This window comes from Amaranthus tricolor, chromosome 13 (assembly GCF_026212465.1).
Source record: "Amaranthus tricolor cultivar Red isolate AtriRed21 chromosome 13, ASM2621246v1, whole genome shotgun sequence".
NCBI classification, from domain to species: Eukaryota; Viridiplantae; Streptophyta; class Magnoliopsida; order Caryophyllales; family Amaranthaceae; genus Amaranthus; species Amaranthus tricolor.
In genome coordinates, this window is record NC_080059.1 from 22133208 (window position 1) to 22146332 (window position 13125).

General features: G+C 33.5%; 1 protein-coding gene across 1 annotated transcript in view; it reads left to right on the top strand.

Moving 5' to 3' along the window:
* The first annotated feature begins 6471 nt into the window (after positions 1-6471).
* Positions 6472-13125, top strand: part of LOC130799025 (chaperone protein dnaJ 10-like) — a 34120-nt gene continuing 27466 nt past the window's right edge. Inside the window, exons 1-4 of the mRNA XM_057662134.1 lie at positions 6472-6764; positions 7857-7916; positions 10508-10590; positions 12725-12884. Coding sequence (XP_057518117.1) covers positions 6678-6764; positions 7857-7916; positions 10508-10590; positions 12725-12884 — 390 coding nt within the window. The 5' untranslated portion in view covers positions 6472-6677. The remainder of the gene's footprint in view (positions 6765-7856; positions 7917-10507; positions 10591-12724; positions 12885-13125) is intronic.

Below are 13125 nucleotides of genomic sequence, written 5' to 3' on the forward strand. Positions count from 1 at the left end.
GTTGCGGGGACCTCGCAGGCTGGGCCATCCCAGCCATCAAAGTATCAGTCCCCTCCCCTACCAGAGCGACACACAAACACCTCTTATTACCGTAGGAGGCGTACGAGACCAACTCAGTTGAATAGGGTAGATGAGGGTGATGATCGTTAGCGTTAGGTTTTTTTGTATTTTAATTGACTATGTATATATATGTTTATTTAGTTGTATATTTCAAACATTTGTATATATTTAGCTGTATATATTTTTTTATTTAGTTTATCATAATTTCCAAGCTTTGAGTTACGAATGCTCGAACTTTTGGCGATGATTCATCCCGCCTGGAACATCATTGACTTGTAAAAACTTATGATGATGTCTCTATTGCAAATACATCAAACAAAAACGACTCAATAATTAGGGAGAATGATGCCAAAAATTCAACATAAATTCATTAACAACGATTACAAATACATAGGTAGTCCAAGAGTGGTATTTTAAAAGGGGAATGTTGAGTTTTAATAAGTTAGGGTTTTAAATTTGGGCAGCAGTTGTTGATGGTGTTCGCAGTTATTAACTGCGAATAGGATCAAACAAGTCAACAGGCCTGTTTGCAGTCATTAACTGCGAACAGCTTGTTTGCATTTTCAAAAAACTTAAGCACCTGTTCGCAGTTCGAACAGCACCAAACCTCAGGTTTGGAAATTAGATGCTTATTTTTTCAAATAAATTGATTTTTGTCTTATTTTGTGCTTTTTTTTAATAAAATATCTTATCTATTTCATTTTTTCCTAGCTAAGAGGCCCCCTCATATTACAATTTTCGAATTTTAAAAATAGGGTCATGGGCGGTAGCCCTTTAGGCCTCCTCAGGGCCAGGCCTGACTCCCTCTTTTCAGTCAAAGATTCCGTTTGCAAGTATTCTATTGTAGTAGTTGTAACTGAAATTTAAATAATTATTGAACAAATGAAATGCTTTATATTGACAATTGATATTTTGTAATTTAACTCAGTTGTTTACTTATAATATTCAATTATTAATATAAAAGCAAATATTCATATTTAATAGAGACATTGCATAGCATTTATGTTAAATTGAATATTTTAGAAGTAAAATTGAGATATTTAAAATGTCATAAGCGTTTTCAAATACATTTAGAGTATTCAATATAGCTATTGCAAGCATATATTGCAAATTGAATATGTTAGATTTTAAATTGAGATATTTAAACTGACATTTTGAAACCTATATTTGATAACAGAGAATTTATTGTACATTGTATGCTTAAAATTGAACACTTTAATGACAAAATTGATCATACCTGTATCAATCATTCTAATCGCGACATTACCTTCTTCGTTTTCACCATAAATCACCATAATTTGTTCATTGTCAATCTTCAAATATGTAAAACAACAGATTATCATTTAAATATCATTGAATACTACCATTTTACATACGACTTTTCATAATATTACTTTCAATTTCTTCTACATGTCTTCGTGATGTTTGTAATGTCATTTCCAAGTCGAATTCATTCATTAAATCCTCCATTACAGACATGTTTGAAATTGAAATGTTGATTTTCTTAATAATATTTGAAGAATTTCAGAGATTTTGAAAAGAATTGATGAGCAAATATTTTTGATTTTATTTCCTAAATGTCAAGTAAAGTTTGGCGGTTTTGAAAATGAATTTCCGTGTTTACTGTTTACTGTTTTAAATAGGAGTTATTATATTTATTGTTTTTCCTATTTTTAGTTGACAATAAAAATTGGATTGTAATTATTTGGGTCGTCTCAGACTGAGACGGTCTCGGCCAAGACTGGCTGTTAATATTTAGTCATAATCAGTATAATTAAAAAAAAATTAGATTAAATGAACTAATAAAAGGTTCCTAAGTGGAGACCAAAGGTACCTTGGAGCCAAATGAAATACAAAAGAGAAAATTTGAAATAAATGAGATTATTTATCTACTTAATTCCAATTATAAGATTCGGGAAAACTTATGTCCCAAAATAAGCTTCCGTACGTCCAAGCCTAGCCTCGGGATAAGTCGCTGTTAGTAACAGCGAAAGAGGAAAAAAAAAAGAAAAATAAAAACCCCAAAGTCGCTGTTAGTAACAGCGAATGAGGAAAAAAAAAATTAAAACCCCAAAGTCGCTGTTAGTAACAGCGACTTTAAGGTTAACTGATAACTTCTTAATCTCGTAGGTTGGAATGAGGAAGTAACTGAGAATTGAAAACTTAAAAAACATTAAGTCGCTGTTACTAACAACGACTTTGGGGTTTTTATTTTTCTTTTTTTTTTTTCCTCTTTCGCTGTTACTAACAGCGACTTATCCCGAGGCTAGGCTTGGACGTACGGAAGCTTATTTTGGGACATAAGTTTTCCCGAATCTTATAATTGGAATTAAGTAGATAAATAATCTCATTTATTTCAAATTTTCTACAAAAGAAGCATCTAAAATAAAAAACAGATTAAGAAAATTGGGCTGGAGGTAGTTGGGCCGTCTCAGAATAAGGCGACCTTGGCCAAGACTAGCTGTAAAATTAATATTCAGTAATGATCAGTATAATCAGAAAAAAAATAGAATAGCTGAACTAATAAAAGGGGCCCTAGGTACCTTGGAGCCTAGGCATGGCCACGGGGCGGGTTACCCGGAACCGAACCGGTCCCGAACCGCTTGGAACCGGATCCGGAACCGGAACCGTTTGCGACAGGTTCCGAACCGCCCCGAACCGCGAAACCGTGAAACCGCCGGAAAAAATCGTCGTGAATCGGGAAAAAAAACCGCGAATTGGAACCGGAACCGGTCCGGGAGAACCGGTCCAGCGGTTCCAGAGAACCGGAACCGGCCCGGTTGAACCGGCTCAACGGTTCCATGGAACCGGAACCGGGACCGGTCCGGGTGAACCGGCTCAACGGTTCCATGGAACCGGAACCGGTCAAACTAGCCGTTTTATTACCGTTTTCTAGCCGTTGGAATTTCCCCTATAAATACTCATCACTTTCAATCATTTTCATTCACAACTCATCTCTTCTCCTACTCTCTCTACTTACTCTCTCTACTTAATTCTTTAATTACGCAATTATTCTCTTAATTACATAATTAGTGTTTTAATTATTTCTTAATTTAGTTAATTACATAATTAATTATTTATTTATTTCTTAATTCTATATTTCTATTATTACTTCAATATTATCAATCATGTCTTCATTTTTGAAAAAAGCCACAAAAAAAGTTACTAAAGTGGCAAAATCATTGGGAGGTTCCAGTTCGTCCAAAAGAAAGACCACTTCTACTCCGTCGGTATCAACAACACCTTCCATTAGTAATTATAATTATGAACATAATTATCCGGAAGGGTACGACCCGGAGTTACATAATTATGCAGAAGAAATGGAAAGAGAAATACAAATTGATGAAGAAGAAGAACAAGAAGAGGAACCAACGACCCCAATTGGGATACATATATCTCGACAGTCATCAACAAGGTCACATGAAGAACAAGGAGAACAACAACAACAAAGACAAGCTCGTGGTAAACGAGTCAATTTCCAAACTATCGGTTAGTTTTATAATTTTATTCTTCAAATTAATTAAACTTTAAATTATTTATTTATTTAATTATAGTTTTATAATTTTAAATTATTTATTTAGATGAAGATGAACCAGTAAGACAACCTTTTCCGGCAATGCCACCTCCTAGTGGTAGAGCTGTTTCACGTGTGTGGTCGTATTTCACAAAAGAACCAACCGAGAATCCAGATGTTTTCTTATGCACTTGTCAAATTTGTGAAAGTCAAGGAGTAAAGCCCTTAGTTTCATACAGTTTCGCCAGAGGTAAATACTTTTTAAGTTTTTTATACATACTGACATACATAATACATTGATACATCATATATTCATATTTTATAAACATTTATTTATTGTGTTTTGTGAATACGTGTTAGGTGGTGGTACGGGATCTTTTAACAAACATTTGGCAAAGAAGCATGGAATCACAAAAGAAACTCATGCAGCAAGCGGGAGCGGGACCACAAGTGGAAGCCGAAAGACACAATGGGACATTCCCATCACAGGTATGACTTTTAGATACAATCGTAATGACATGATTGATGAATTTTCTAGGTATGTAATTTGTGATGAATTGCCTTTTAACCACGGTGAAAGTAGGGCATACGAGCGTCTCAATAGAAAAACTTTGCAACCACAATATAGAGCAATCCCTAGGAGCACTCTTAAAAGACGCACAATTAAATTATACGAATCAATGCGCTATGAATTAGTTGAAATGTTTAAATCGTTTAATGGTAGGGTTAGCATAACAACTGACATTTGGTCTGCTCCCCCACATTTAGAACCTTATATGTGTGTAACAGCACACTGGATAGATCGAAATTGGATTATGCAAAAAAGAATAATTGCTTTTGAGACAATGCCAGAAAGACATACCGGTGAAAACATAAAATATAGATTAGTAGAGATATGTAGAGAATGGAACTTATTAGATAAAATATTTTGTTGTTCAACTGATAATGCGACCGCGAACATTAAATGTATAGAACTTTTGTTTAACGAACCTGCTTTTAGTTTAATCCTTGGGGGTAGCTTATTACACATACATTGTTGTGCGCATATAATTAACTTATCTTGCCAAGCAGGCATAAAACAATTAAGTGATTTATTAGAACCAATTAGGGATATAGTGAAATGGCTTAGGATCGGAAAGATAAAAAGACGATATAAACAATTATGTGACCAATACCAACTTAAAAAAGTGTATTGGTCATTAGATACTCCTACACGTTGGGGCTCAACCAACGATTTATTAAGAAAGGCGATTGCTTATCGCCCAGTAATAACACAACTATATAGTGAGTGTACAGATAGTTTCATAGCTGATGACACTTGGGAATTAGCTATAGGTGTACATAACATATTAGAAGCGTATGACCACGCGACTAAGATTTTTTCTTATGTTTATGAACCGAACGTTCACTTAGTAATAAGTGAATGTATTACTATTTTTTATCATCTCCTTAAATATACACATGAAGATACTAACCCAAAATTAAGGCCGATTCTTGCAGATATGATGGAAAAATGGCAAGCATATTTTACCGATTTTCCTTATATTTATGGAATCGCAACCATTTTGGACCCACGTTTTAAAACTGAGGTCCTTACTAAAGTAATAGGATTTTATTACCAATCGTTAGATCGCCCGTCTACTGATGTACATAATTATGTAGGAACATGTAAAAAATATTTAGCAGAACTCTATGATTTTTACGCTAGTGTATATAACCCGAAACGCGATATGTCTAGGCGTGCTAGCGTTTCGACACATCCCTCTTACTATAATTTGGTAATAGCTAACATAATGACTCAAGATGATAGTTTTGTAGGATCATCTTCTTCTTCCTCGACCTCATATTTAGAACTAGATTGTTATCTTAAACACCACTTTGAAATAGACCAAAGTATCTATGATATTTTGGAGTGGTGGAAAGAAAAATCTGTTAAATTTCCCATTTTATCGAGAATTGCAAAGGATATCCTTGCAATTCCCGAGTCAACAATTACGTCGGAGTCTGCTTTTAGTGCAGGTAGAAGAGTTTTGGACGAAAAGCGATCTCGTCTTGCTCCACATAGTATTCAAATATGTGTTTGCAAGAAAGATTGGGATCAAGCGGAGATTCGAACACAAGGACTAAGGAATGATGATGATCAAGACGACGATGATGATCCATGGATGATGATGGATACATCTGCATCATCGTCAGGAGGAGAGTCAGCGGAAGCATCTAATCAACCACATGATGATGACGAAGACGAATAGGATCAATCCGACAAACGACAACGATAAATCAACATTCAACAACTATAAATAAAAGGTATGACAAAGAACTACGTGGGCTTTGATTCCTTCGGGATACGTAGGCAGCTTAGTATTCATTTGGGTACTAGGTTCAAGTCCATTTTCTCCCTCTTTTTTTATTAATCATCTTTATCGACATTATCATTGATTCGTTTCTTATTAATTTATTTTTTTCATTCTTTTTAGTAAATATTTCAATAACGATGACAACTTGACATGCAATGAATTTCGCTAATAATCAAGTAATCATCAAAGGTACGTCCGCGATATTATAGTATTTTTTTATTATATAAATATTTAAAGAAAAAATAAAAATGGAACCGATGGTCCGACCCGCCCGTCCCGTGAGTTGAAACCGCCGGAACCGCCTCATGAACCGCCAAGGAACCGTTTGGAACCGCCCGGAACCGGAACCGGAACCGGAACCGTTCGCGACAGGTTCCAAATGGAACCGGAACCGGGTAGAACCGGAACGGAATGGAACCGGAACGGAACCGGACCAACCCGGACCGTGGCCATGCCTAATGGAGCCAAATGAAACGCAAAGGAAGCATCTAAAATAAAAAGCAGATTAATTAAGAAAATAAAAACAAAGTAAAAAGGGGGTCAAAAACAGAAGCCGCGTAAGAGAGAGAAAACAATACTGCAAATAGTGCACAAGAAAGACTTGGTATATATCCGAACTCATTTGGTTGGGTCGAGTTCCAGGTTCGGGTCTACTTTGTAAAGAAAAGGGCTATTGTAGTGCGATTGATTTGAATACACAAATTGTCCATATTCATCTTCAGAGTTGAAGGAAGGAGGAGGTTTCAATGGTGAAGGAGACCGAGTATTATGATGTACTTGGGGTTAGTCCCACTGCCACTGAAGCTCAGATTAAAAAAGCCTACTATGTTAAGGTACTCGCTACTCGTTTTTCATTTCGATTCAATCTTAAATCCCAGGTTCTGTTCTGTGCTTTAGATTTCAATTTTGTTTAGTTTGATTGATTTGTTGTTGTCATTGTTGGTGATTGATTACTGGTCATATGAAGTTAATTTAACAAATTAATTGGTAGAAGTAATCAATTCTTTAGGCTGTAGAAATTATCATACCAAATCCCAATATCCATGGCAATACATTAACAACGTGTTTGGAAACACCAAACATTCATTTCATTTGGAAATTTAACATTGATCCAAATCATGTGTTAGTCAAATCAAAAAATATGAATTTGGATTTGGGCCAATTTTCACCTTTAGTTTAAAAATAGCTTAAGTTTAGAATTAGATAATGACTAACAATCCTTGTCATTTTCAAATTTTGAAACCAACAATCATATCCTTTCTTGCCCAAAGCAAATTTCTTACAATTCAATTTCTCCCTTATTCGCTTTCGCTCTTCTGTGTTAACAATCTTCTATTCTTAAGCATTCTGAAACATGGGGTTTTGGAATTTAAATTCTTCTTTATGCTCTCATTCACTTACTTTCCAAATTTAGTGTCCCTTCTTTGTTTTTTGTGTTGATTGTGGATTCTTTATTCCCACCGCATCGATATTGAATTGTTGACATGTACACTTTCCAAAGAGCATAGAATGAACTTTTATGCATCACTTATCGATAAATTCGTGCCCGCCATTGTTATCATAGCCAATTTGAATCTAAAACTGCTGGCTCAATGTCATTTCAAATTGTTGATGACATGGTTTGAGGAAAAATAAGATAGGAATAATATGGTCACAAAATCACATAATACTAAGTACTGTGCAAAAATAAGTTGGGTTGAGTAAAATTGAGTTCAATATGAAATCAATTTAGTGAATTAAGATGAACTAGATAAGGCCTAAAATCTAAGTTAGTGTTTCTGAGTACTTTATCAGAGGGACTCTTAATTACCATTTTTTCTCTCTTCTCATCTTTGCCCCTTCATTTTTCTGGATAAAAGCATTATTTTTTTTCCTTCTTTCTTTGTTTACTAAATTTTTTTGAATCATGTGTGTATGGCATATAGGCGCGACAAGTTCATCCAGATAAGAATCCAAATGATCCTCTTGCAGCTCATAAATTTCAGGCAAGTTTTCTACTATGATGCCTATTAGCTTTCTTTTTTTTTTTCACACAAGAATATATGATATGTGCACTTGTTGTTCTAGCATCATGTATCTTTGTTTGAAACTTCGACATGGGTATGACATTTGATGTCTCATTATGGACCAAAAACAATTAAAGATTCAAACATTATTGACTTTGAAGCTTTGGCACATACTTTAATCTTTTTTTTTTTTTTATAAGATGGATGGCATGAAAATTTCCTTGGAAAGTACCTTGTTGCTTCTAGTAGATAATGGAGAAAATCATGTTAGATACTACTACAAATTGTGCATCAATTCTATTTTTCTGCCTTGTATATATAGTTTGTATTCTCTAAAGTCAAAAAAACTGAGTAATTCTAACTCCATCACGTAAAATAATAATTTATAAAATAATTTTTAAAATAATTTAGAAGTTTAAAAGTACATAATTACATATCACTTAGTTAACTCCCAGGATAATAACATCCATAAAGTAATTTAGTAACAATAATGCTTATAATCCTTATATATATTTGAGATTGTCATTCAGATGAAATTGAACCATGCTAAAATTGCAGTCTATTAATTTGCTCGCCCGCTCGTGCTTGGACCACAAGTCAGTAGTAAGACTATATTATTAATCAATTAAATTTTCCTAGTTGGACCACAAGTTACGACAACAAAAAATCATAACATGCAAGCTAACTGTTGAACTGTTCATCACTTCCTCATTTATTTATGTGACCATACGTGATATTTATTTGTATTAATTAAAATTTGATTATTAGCCCCATTTGGAATTTTATCATACTTGTATCAATTGACTAATTCAATTCATGAATTTACCTCAACTTTGATATATTCATTTCAACCTCATTTTATATGAATTCAATTCATCCTCATAATATTTTATTTCTTAAATTCCTTTAATACATAAACAAATCCCAACCCAATTTAAGTATTTATTAGCATTATAAATATAACAATATCACTAGTAGTACTAATAATTCACATAGCATAAGTATTAATAAAATCGCCCGTCTCCAAATAAACTATATTAACATAATTAACATAGCACATAATATTCTAACAGGATCCTAATGGGATGGACATTAAAAATTACCTATCAGTACTCTTAATAATTGGGTTCACGAAATCTCCGTCTATAAAAATAAAAGTAACCCAAATACCCAAAAAATACATCTTTTATGAATTAAACTGCATTCGTATTAAATCGTAATATTTTCATCATGATTTTAAATACTCAAAGAGAAAGTTTGATTAAATAATTCGGTCTGAGATAGTACTACAAATAAAGTTATTGAAAGTTAGATGTAAAGAAACTAGAAATAGTTAATAGGATTAAGACAAAATGGAAAAAAATTAATAATATGAAACAAAATAAAAGGAAAATTATTTGGTTGGGGTGATAGAATCATGTGGAAAGTGATAAGATGAAGAGTAAAGTAAAGTAAAGAAAATTTTATCTTTCAAGAAATTTTATTGTTCAATCCCAATCGTGGGTCATTCGCGATCTGGATTGATCGGGGATGCAATCTGGATCGTCCAGTAGTCGTTTTAATCTCAGCCTTAAAATGCAATCAAATATCAAAAAAAATGGAGAGAAAGTAGAATAGAGAAGAGAACAGGGAGGAGAAAAGAAAAGGAAAAGAAAGAGATAAATAGAGAAAAAGAAAAGAAAAAATTACCATTAATGGGTGTTGAACTCAGCATCGATGGAGAAATCGTGAATTTTGTTTATGAAAATAAACCTTTCAGTTTTGCCGCTATTAATTTAGTTTCTTAGGGTTCTTGTGCTTTTGTTTTGATATAATACATCAATGGAGGAAAGGAAAAAAAATTATTCTTTTGTTGATTAAATTTAAAACTTCAAATTTAAATAATCTAATAAAATTTCTAAATTACTATATTATTTATGTTGAAATAATTTTTGGTCAAATTTATGGGTATTACACGGTTATTTTGGTGAGGGATGTTGGGCTTAGGATGATTAAAGGGTTGATTGATTTAGATTGAAATCAATATTAAGAATAGTAATGAAGTGCGATTAATCGATTATGGCAATACGTTTAACTTAGGGGGGATCTTTGAAAGATTTTCTAGTGGTTATGAGACTAAGGATGTTGCTCAAGGGTTGTTTTTGGTTAAAAATCCTATCTATAAATGTCTTGTCTTTGTGCTTATGTCCAATTGTAAGATAAACTTCACAAATATATTCTAGACTATTTTGGACTTAAGGGAGTGGCTTTTTAAAAATTAGCTAATGCCTAACAGACAAGAGTAAAGGCTTCAGACTCAAACAAAGAATGAAGTTCGAAAGAAAATAAAATTCCAGACAGCTTGTTCGAGCACAAGAAGCTATATAGATCAAGAAAAGAGCTAATACTAATGGTCAGTAAGGAAATTGGGAAGCTCATACCGAATAATTAACATAAATAAATTTTATATCTACAATAAACTTGTGGGTTTAATAGGACTAGCATTTCATTATCTTTTGGTGACTGGGTCTGTTGTGTAGATGGTCTTTGCGGACAATAGTTCTGTAGACTTATGCATCAAAAGTTTTCAGGTACTGGGAGAGGCTTACCAGGTATTGAGTGACCCAACACAACGTCAAGCTTATGATGCAAACGGAAAATCTGGAATATCTACGTTAGTTTTTTTTGCCCTCTTTTTATTCCAATAACCATTTGCATAAGCATTATACTTTCTTGCTTGCATGCATGAAGTATAAAAAATCATAATCGCAGGCTCGTTGATAATTCTTGTTGGCATATCTCAGGTGATTTTTTAGAAGTTAAGAAAGCATGAATTATGGCACCTCACATTAGTAACATCATATTGATGTCTTTCTAATGCATTTTATATTACATATTTTTTCTATGTTTATTGATCAACGTGTTTTTCTTTTTTATCTTGTGGACCATTTGTCTTCAATTTTTACATATTGTTGCTGTATCTGATATCGATTTGTCTTTTCTCGTAGATAAAAAGTACTCAAGGATAAATAATTGCAATAGAGAGCTAAAATCTTTTAACTCTATAATGTGTTAGATTTTCCAACATACCATAATCAAATATCTCGACGTAGATCCTAGTACATGATTGGCATAGTGCAAAAACAAGGTCGTATAGTATCGTATCATATCGTTCGTATCATCAAGGTTTTCACATTTACCAAACCGATATTTCTCGTATCGTAATGTTGTAAAAAAATCGTGTTTTAGGTCGTTTCAATCGATATTTCATGTTTTTGGCCAAAATTTGGTGATATGATAACCGCATCACCCTCGTTACAATATTACTAGTGTTTGTTACCACAACCACGACCATCATCGTATTTTTGTACCATGATGAAAGGTTATGTGTTGGATCCTTTGTGTTGCACAGTCTTTTGCCCTTGGAAAAGAGAGGAGAGAAACCCTAGAAGTACTTGCATCTGAGTTCATTGAGCATAGCTTGATATTTGAATATGGAACTTGTGGCATAGGAAATGCGTTGCATAACATATATATGTTTATTTCTAGAAAAATAACTCTTTAATTAGAATTGAAGGACGTGGGACTTAGAGAAGAGCATTCATACACTAAAGATGCTCTTTTCATTTTTGACAACGATGTTACATCATACATGAATAAATGAATGAACGACATTTAACAAGATTAGGTTTTTCTAAAGAAAGGTTATGAGGAAAATGAAGCCTTTTTTGTCACATTGAAATTAAATTAAGTAGCATGAGTATAAACTATTTCACATGAAAACTCATGATTGATGATTAGTCTTGAAAATTTAATTAATGCTGCCTCGTTCACAATTCCGCAAGGAGTACTTATACAAGATAGCATGCAATAAATTTTTCCATTTGTTCCTCCCATTGCCTTCAAACTTGATCTGTTGCATTGCACTCACCATGAGAACCAAAACACACGTAACTGATCCTTCTAATGGAAACACACCTATTTCATGTAAAAGATTTGAGCTCATAATTCTAGTAAATAGGGATCTAATCTTAGTTTTAAACGGCACGACAAGATGCAACGCATTAGTATTTTGTGCCTTGAACACGTGGACATGAAGCATTTTTGGAAGCACAAATTGAGGCACTAAATAATCTTGGTATGCCTCATGAAATTTCAGACTTGCTTCTAACGCTTCATAAAAACCCTAAAATCAGGGCTTGCTTCTGTTGATTCGTTGCCTTGTATATAGTGGGACATGTGAGAAGTCTAACATTCATTGTCGATCCCCTTGTGGTTGATAGTGATACGAGTCGCTATAACATAATATGTTGAGATTAAGGCTTTGGCATAAATGTTGTACTATTACTAAGTTTGATTATGAGAAAAACCATTGTAATTATGTGAGTGAAATTATTATTATTATTAGGTTTGGTTATAAGAATAGGGTGAAAAATTATTTCTCCTTATATTGCTTTGTAATCATGTTAAAAGTCTCCTTGGAATTTGTTATGTAATAACTGTAAGAGGAACCTTAAATTTTAAAGGAACAAGTAGAACCCTGAAGATAGTTCTTTTTGTTAGTACATGATATTCCCGTTCCTCCCCCCCCAAATGTATAATGCTTTTACATATCTTATAGGTCTTGTCATTCTCTTCCATCCATCTTAGTTGTGCTCGTTTGTAGTGGATTTGGTAAAATTGTTTGTCGGTGTCTAACATGGTTAACATTTAGGAGTTTTCCAGCTTTCTTTTGAAGCTTTTGGTTAATGTTATCATTGTACTTATTTTTTTGAAACTTTTCATTATGTGATACAATCCAATTCCAGTGAGGCAATCATAGACCCCGCTGCAATTTTTGCGATGCTTTTTGGAAGTGAGCTTTTTGAAGAATACATAGGCCAACCAGCCATGGCATCAATGGCTTCAATGGACCTTTTCACTGACGGAGAGGAGTTGGATACTAGGAAGTTGCAGGAAAAGATGAAGGTATGTTTAGAATCCTATTATTTCCATTGGTGTCTATGCTGGTGACATTCCGATAGATATTGGACAATGATTTTCCGGTACCGTAGAAATTATGTTTTGCATTTTTTTGTATGCATGTCCAAATTTGGTCTAGGAATTATGAATGTGGTCTCCTGTTTTAATTTTTTATGATTAGATGTGAGATGGTGGATTTTTCATTGCCATTATTGCATTTTTAGTTATACAATATCAATAACAATAG